This window comes from Oryzias latipes, chromosome 4 (genome assembly GCF_053564925.1).
Source record: "Oryzias latipes strain Hd-rR chromosome 4, Olatipes_Hd-rR_3.1".
Lineage (NCBI taxonomy): Eukaryota > Metazoa > Chordata > Actinopteri > Beloniformes > Adrianichthyidae > Oryzias > Oryzias latipes.
The window spans coordinates 31135905-31144429 of record NC_136240.1 but is presented as its reverse complement, the minus strand read 5'-3'; the positions used below and the strand labels follow the sequence as shown (position 1 = coordinate 31144429).

Here is an 8525-nt window from a genome sequence, read left to right as displayed (position 1 = left end):
TTCTTTTTTTGAATTCTTTGATGAATTTTAGAATTTCTTTTGCTTCCACAGGTTTCAAATAACTTGAATTTGGATTCTCTTTAAGCAGTGTTCGATAGTTTCCATTTCTGATGTATTAGAACAATTTATTTCATCGGCTAACTTTGGCCCTATTTTTTACAAAATATTCACTGAACTCCTTTGTCCTATCCTGAATTTTGTTGCATATCTCATTTTTGTCAACTAAAGAGTCAGGATAATTCGTTTTCTCGATGTGTTTTCCAATGACACTGTTCATTACTTTCCAAATGTCTTTAGTGTTTGATTTATTTTTTTCTAATATTTTTGTGTAATAGTCTTTTTTGTATGTTCTCTTTTTATACTTGTTTTTATTTTTACCCTCTCTGGTTAATGCGGGACAGCAAGCCTTCAAACCCGGTCAGAGAGAGAAAACAAATGCGCAGAACACATTAGACAAGGAAGATCACAAAGCATGAGTTCAGACTGCCAGACAAACGGAGGTCACAATGAATTTTTACATTTCAAATAACTCATCTTCAAATAAACTAACTGATTCCTTTCATTCAGGTTAAGACACTGATTTGAAGAAAAAGAATGAGGACTAACCGTAAACAAAAGCTACTATTTCTGAAACACGTTTTTAGCCAAGTGTGTTTGTTTCATTTCAGTTTATCCAATACAGATTATTTAAAAAGGACCAATTCATACATTTTTTCAAGGCGCTGAACAAAAGTTTTACTTTCAAATATGAATGAAGAGCCTTTTCTACTCTGATATTTTCTCATTAGATGCTGAATTGACACCTATAGACGGATGTAAATGAAAGAAACGGTTAATTAAGCCTAAAGTAAGAACAAACCATGATTCCCCCCCTGCCATGCCTTATAACTGAAGCTCATTGTTTCCTGTTTGACAGGCTGTGAATCAGAAGATAAATATGAGCATAAAGTACAGTGACTGCATTTGGATTTTGGTCTTTTTTAATGGCAATTTATTACATAAAAATTAGATTGTATTTCCTTTACAAAGTCTGAATAATGATTTGTTCAGAAGAATCAAAGCTTTATAAAGAAAATCTGGTATTAAAAAAAGCCAGAGCCCCTTGTAAATTTTAGATTCCCCTAAAAACAGTAACTTAGATGAACGTTAAGATGGTTAACGTGAGTGCATCACATAAATATCAAAAGCCCAATTTCTCCTTAACGTGGTTTCTTTTAAGGTACAACCCTTAACACCATAATGTCTCTGTTAGCTCCCTGTCTCAGAGTCCACCTTAAATTGTGACGACAGAACCACTTTTGGATTTGTGTTGCATCCAGAAAATTACACATCACTGCTAGATACCAAACATCTGGAAAACAAAAGCTCAGAGGAGTTGAGGCTGAGGCAGCTGGGAGGAAGAGCAGCAGACAGTCCCAACTCTTCACCATGAATCCTGCTCTGTTGGCATTGGTGCTTTCTTTGCTGGCCACAGTGGCATCTCAGTCTCAGGACCATCATGACATGGACTGGGTGAACGCCTACCGACAGGGCTTCAACTTCCAGTGTCCACACGGAGAAGCTCTAGTCGCCATCAGGAGCTACTTCAGTGAGGCAGAAGGCTCCGACCGTTTGTGGTCCTTCGAATGCCAGCCCACACCTGAGGGACTGGGCGAGCCCAGTGACTGCTGGTGGGACGACATCAATCGTGCTGGGCTGGAGTGGTGGGTCTTCAGTTTTATATGCTTTTCCTTTTTTACTTCCTCACCTGTGAGCTGGGACAAGACGGCAGACAACAGATGTAGCCAAAAAAGAAAAGTACTGGTCAGCATGTGTTTGGAAAGAAATGGGTGAATTTCTTATTTTTTTTATTTAGCTGTGGTTGCAACATTCTCAGAGTGTGCATATTTCGAGCATCTGAAACCTCTACCATGTTGATTGTCTGGGTCGTAAGATAAAAGTCCTTTTTTAGTTAAACATTGTAATTCTATCTGCTGCCTTGTTTCCTTGTGCTACAGACTCATCATCATGTCCCTGCTGATGTGTCATTCAGTGTTAGTCTGCACCATAAAGAAACAAATCGAATCATCTAAAGCCTCATTTCCTCCAAACACTGCAGTTCACTTCGGGGACAAATTGAAACAGTAGACTTAGTACTTTTAAATTCTGAAGCAATCTTTTTCTTCCACCCTGCACAGAGGAAAATGACAAATTTTGACAGCTGAATTTTGAGTTATGTGGTGGTGATGCAGCTCGAAGATCCTGGTTTATATTTTTGGGACTGGAGGTTTTCTGTGTGGAGTTTACACGTTATCTTTTCTTCCCAGCTTCCTCCCACTGTCCTAAATGTTTGATTGGTTAATTGGAGTTTCTACTTTCTTCCCCTTTGGAAATTGTGCTTATTTGTCTGTGTTTATTTCCCAGACAGCTGGTAAAGAATCCAGCAAACCATCTAACCAGGTCAAAGCGGGTGAAGCTGCATGCATTGTTTGAATCTGTTCAGTTAAACATGCAGGTGCTTCACAGTATACTTTAAAAGCACATGAAACAACAGCTCAGTCAGAAAACTGATAAAGCTCAAATATTGTGAATACTGGCCTTGTTTGGATGCCCCTTCGAGTCCCACTCTGATCATCTTTTTATCCATTTTCAAAGCCTTCCCAGTGGTCTTTTATTTATGAATATGCTGTTTTAAGGTAAAATCAATAAACCTGTCTTATTTTCTGGGACATAGTTTCTGCAGAGGAGCAGGAGTTCATCAGAAATTTGCCTCTGAGCTGTGGGCGGGACAGCTCCTGATTCACAACAGTTTGAATAAAGAAACCCTCAGAGACACAATTTAAACTTGAAAAAAATACCTCAAGAACATATCAAAAACACCAAAAACCCAATTTTCATTGGAGTGGGTGTTTTAATAGCACATTTTCTCGTGTCCTCCCTGTGTTGGGCAAACTTTAACAACAAAGGATGCAGTTTGCCAAAAGTGAAGCCTGAATGAAACTCGATCCTCAGTTTCTAACAACAGAAAAATACAAAAAGCACCAAATTTATCAATGGAGGTTCATACTCTTAATGCCTGCATACGCAACCCTTGTGCTATCCTTGGCACTTTAAAGTTGGGAGTTGGATCATCTAGACCCACTAGACAGTGCTCTGAACCTTTTTTCTTCAATGATTTGTGATCTTCACTGGTGTCCATGGATTACATGAAATCTTTCCACCTTTATCCACCTTTGTCATGGTAGGGAGAACGCGTCAATGTAAGGGTGGGGTCATCTAAGATAGCACAAGGGTTAAAGGAAGGAACCTGAACTATTAAACTGTACATGCTTAATTGGTGACTTTCATAAACTCCATCCTTCTACATTCTTTTGTTTGCTGATGCACAGCTTCAGTCAGTAGAAAAGTGGGACATTTAAAAGCATTCTGAGCAGAGCAGAGCTGGAATTGAGTAGACATAAACTGTTAACTAAATGTAACAGAGATATCCAACAAAGAACAAACTATTATGATAATCTGATGCTTGTCTTGAATGTCAGTAGCCACGTTTCACAGATAAATGACTTCTAAAGGAAAGTGTCAGACTAAAAGAAGGTACCGACAGTGCAGCAGCTGTGAATTTGCCTGCAAGTCTTTGAATCTTCCACATCTGCAGGTGTTTTTGTTTTATTCCTTTCTTTTCTTTTTTTCCTGAATGTTTTTACATTCAGATGAACACAATCAGTTCCATGTTATAAATCACCATCCCAGTCCACAAAAGCCATGTGTGGCTCAGCTCCCAGGAACGCCAAGACCTCAGTCGAACCCAGCTTTGTCCCACTCCAGCTCCTCTCAGAGATCCTTCAGACATCTCACTGCCGTTAAAAGACACATTTTTGTGCCTTTTCTGGAACTCTTTACTTGTTTCTTGGAGCCATTATCAATTTTAAACTGTGAAGATTTACTTACTTAATCTAATTATCACACAGATTATTAATCATCTAGATAATTCTGGAGAAAAGGACAGCTGAGTTGTTTTGTTGTTCAGATTTATCTGGATTCAGGCCACTTGGGAGACAGGAACATCATGACCTCTCTCCATACTGTGGTACCTGCCCCCCATGCAAGTTTTTGTTTGAATTTGAAGGGTTTCCTGCAGGGATTCTGCCCTAAGACATGATTTGTGTTATCATGACAATCATTTACACATAAATATTTTCCAGCTGCTTGGATTGGCCAGTCAGTATGGACTGAACATAAACTGCCCCTTTGACCAGCAACAAACCCTCACAGACTTATTTCACTTGTTTTAAAGGGTTTTCTAACAAGGATTTCTGTGTTTAGAAAGGAAGAACTTGTTGCAGTTTAACTAAGCCCACATCACCTTTGTCTCATGTCTTGTTTCCAGGACCTCCACATGCACCCGGAATGGCCTGGTGGCTGGCGTTCAAAGCATGTACTTTGAATCCGTTCTGGACCGGGAATGGCAGTTCTACTGCTGCTACTACAAACTCCGCTGCCCTTACTCCTGCATGTATGTTGTCATGCTCCTACGAGATTATTAAAAGAACGGTCTGTGCTTTGAAAATGATCATCCAAACCTAAACCTGTGCATTCAAACGACCGCTTGAATACGCTTGTGATCGCCATGGGCTGAACGCGCGTTGGCAAATGCCCGGTGTGAACGTAGCATTAGACTCAGTATGCAGCCAGTATGCACAAAATCATCACAATTACAAACTTGTGAAGGTCTTTCTGAGTCAATTAGATAAAGAATTCACTGATGCAGATTTTTGTCTGAATTGTAGAAGACACATTTTTCTCTGTGATGTTTGGTCAAAACTTGTTGTATCCATTTAGCCTCCTAACTTTTTTCTTAACCAAACAGGTGAATAATGGTTTGAGTGACAACAAGGGTCCCACTGAGCTCTTGTGAAAATGAACACTTGTGTTGTTTATGTTTGGTGACCAAAGAGAGTGACTGCACTGGCAGGTGTGTCAGGGTTCATTTCCTTGCATAGCCCTCTCCATACGGCAGGTGTAAAAACTCACCTGAACTCTGGTGCAGATTAGACAGACTAACATTGGTCCACTTGAGAGTGAGGATCTGTGAGCATCCCAGGGTGAGGCAAAGATTTCAACTCATATTTTCTACTTTACTCTCTCCTTTCTGCTAAGCATATAATAATCATATTAAGAAAAAACACTAATAATGAAATACTTTCAATTAATGTGCTTAGTTTTAGACGGCTGAATTTATTTTCAGCTATGAAAAAAAATCACCTCTGTTTTTGCTTTAAAGTAGATGCTAAATTAAGGTAAGTTTGGAGCAGAAGTGGTTTATATTTGGATAAATCAAGAGGTTAAATACAAAAAGGTTTTTTTACAAATATACATCTGGTTTGCCCATAAAAGAGGCTTTCGGTTTTCATCTGTTTTCTCAGCTGCAGGACAGCCAGACGGCTCAAAATAAAGGAGCAAGAATTATGTAAAAGATGTTGAATCTCTCAAAGGGTAAAAGTGTTGCAGTGAGGAGATAAAGAAGCTCCAAAGGACTAGCAGGACAGGTTGATTTTCTTCTATGTCCTTTTTTTCCTTGTCTTTGTGAGGTAAAACCAAGTGAGAAATGTTTGGAACTGTGGGATTTTTCCAAGCAGTTTGTTGCGTTTCAGTCTTTGGTTTGCTAATGAAATTCCCAATTGGGAAAGCAAACACGTTGAGATGATTATCGGTTTTAACCTTCTCCACATCTTGAAGTGAAAGCAACCTTAATGACATACGTATTGTGTATTTTTATTAGGAAAAAAGCCTATTGCAAAATAAAAACACAATTTTTCTAAAGTTAAGAGCTTGTAAGTCAAGTAATATCCTAAAAAAGTTTACAAAGTAAACTTGAAGAGACAATAACGAAAGAGAATTTTCTTAAATAATATTAGGTTGAATGTTTGTCTTCATGGGCTCACAATTAAGGGAATCTTGTCATCAATACACTGTTAAAGTGCATAAAGTGATTCTTATCATTTTAGCCTTATTGCAGTTTATCCATGATCATGTGACTCCCAAGCATGACAAATCATTTTGCTATTTTTAACAGGAAAACCAATGACATTCCATTATACTACAAAGAAGAAGCAGAGCTGGTTGTCCCGACGTATGGATACTTCATCCGAGGAGCTCAGACCACCTTCAGCGGAGTCCTGAGGTCTTTCACTTCCTCCTGTGTTATGACAAGAACAAATTCCTTTGATTGACTGTTAGATAAAATAATCAGTTTTTTTTCTTTTGTTTCAGAGATCGGCAGTGGAAGTACATCCTTTGCAGAATGACAGACTTTGATTGTGAATTTGAGAATTTATAAACCGCTAAACAGTCTTTTTGCATCTTTGTTTAAACACCAAATGAGACTAAAGCTACGTTCACATCAACCTCGGCAACGCGTGTTCAAGTGACCACTTCCAATGGAAAGGTGATGTAAATACACGTATAAGGGGATTTCGGGCTTCTGCATTCAAAATTCTTGCGTTTACACGTAGATATGCATGGCATTACGACCGTTTTCGAGCTACACATACATACATTGATCCTGCTTCGCAAGTTAAACCTGGTTGAACTTTTACCAATCATAGACTCGGATTTGGTAGTGACGAATGGATGACATCCCATTTAAGTAATGGCAGTGCCAACTATTTGAAAATTGATCATGAGGGAGACATTAATAAGTGTCTGACTGGAATTCTATGACACCGAGTCTTTGATATAATGGAATAGAGCTGTGAAAGAAAAAGTCTGGAGTAAGATTCACGAGATTTGCACCACTTTGACATTTCGTACCAAGCTTCTACCTACTATAGGTGGCGGATATGTGCTAGTAAATTATAGCAAAAAAAAAAAAAGAGGAAGCCCCTCCCTGCTTGTACAGTGTGAACACCTTGGACTAAAAACACATTCAAAAACGTCACATGCCTGGTGTGAATATAGCTTTAGACGTTTTATGTTTATCTTCATCTAACCTTTGTTTTCAGGAATGTGCCTATAAACACACTTTTTTTTTAGCTTAGCATGACTGAAGGTTCCTATTGTGAAGAGATAACTGGAAAAAATGAGCTGCAGGTGTGCAGGAGATTTGGACTTCACTTTGGAGAGCCTTTCTTCAGATGTGTGTGCAGCTGGTAGGCTTTGGCCTGAAGTCAGAGTGCTTAGCATTGCAAAAGCAATTATTTGATACTGTGCTCACGGCGGTGGAAAACACCAGGATTTGGGCTCTCCTCCAAAAAATTTGTAGATGCCTCTGATCCCAGATGAAGTCGTGTGACATCCGGACTCATAACAGCACTGGAATATTCTCATGGTGATTCTGCTTAGAAAAATAGTTGGGGGTATTGAGTCTCTAGCAGCATGAGCTCCACAAACAATAAACTCTTTCCCACTTGTTTTCAATTGATGGCAATTCATCTCTGTTTTATTAAAATAACACTTTAACAGTTATGTAATTTACGCAAAAGCTTACATAACCGTGTGAAAAGGTGAATAAAAACTCAATGCATTATGTTTTGTGCTTAGTTTTTATACTTTATAAAGAGACGGCACGGCAGTATGTGTTGTATGAATGCAAAATTGAAGAGCTTTAATGTTTCTCTCAAAATATTATTGGAGAAACGAAGTTAAAGTTCCACTCCAATCATCTCTTGATCTATTGAAAAAGTGTTTCCAGTTGTTTTTTAGTTGTGATAATGCCATTTATAGCCAATATTAAAAAAAAAACATGTATTATTTTCTAGGACATAATTTCAACAGAAGAGTTTGGAGCGTGTTTTCTACGTTACAAATACATTTCTTTTTCCAACAGCATTTTTTCCTCTGCTCCTGATTCGCAATAATTTCAATGAAGAAATACTCAGAAATGCAATTTCAAGCTTAATTTTCCTGTATCATGAGAAAAAGCCACAATAACATGTTAAAAACACCAAAAACACATTTTTTTATGGACTTTGATGTCTTAACTAAACAAACTGAAGTTAAGAAGCTTTAAGGATTTGAACTTGTGGTGTTTTCATAAACTCAGGTTGTAGGACACACTGTGTTCAGTGTTGAATTAGGGCATTACTGTCTGTATGTCATTATATCAGCTTCAATATAAGAACCAAAAAATATTCAATATCTTACTAAGATTGGGATAAAAAAAAGAAATACAGTTAAATAAATTTTTATGTGCAACACAAAATCAACGTATCTAATCTATTAACCCTTGTGCTATCCTAGGCACTGTAACGTTGGGAGTTGGGTCATCTAGACCCACTAGCCCTTGTGCTATCCTAGGCACTTTAACATTGGGAGTTGGGTCATCTAGACCCACTAGACAGTGCACTGAACCTTTTTTCTTCAATGACTTGTGATCTTCACTGGTGTCCATGGATTACATGAAATCTTTCCACCTTTATCCACCTTTGTCATGGTAGGGAGAACACGTCAATGTAAGGGTGGGGTCATCTAAGATAGCACAAGGGTTAAAGCACCAGAGAGAAAAACAATATAACCCCCCCAAAAAGGGAAATATTTGAAAGAAAATA

The 8525-nt window shown here is 38.2% G+C and overlaps 1 protein-coding gene across 1 annotated transcript; it reads left to right on the top strand.

Annotated features, from left to right (window-relative positions):
• Nucleotides 1-670: 670 nt before the first annotated feature.
• On the top strand, nucleotides 671-7506 carry dpt (dermatopontin). Its single transcript, XM_004068302.5, has 4 exons — nucleotides 671-1703; nucleotides 4367-4492; nucleotides 6053-6160; nucleotides 6250-7506. The coding sequence occupies exons 1-4, from the start codon at nucleotides 1429-1431 to the stop codon at nucleotides 6314-6316; spliced, it is 576 nt and encodes a 191-aa protein (XP_004068350.1). The 5' UTR covers nucleotides 671-1428; the 3' UTR covers nucleotides 6317-7506.
• Nucleotides 7507-8525: the final 1019 nt, after the last annotated feature.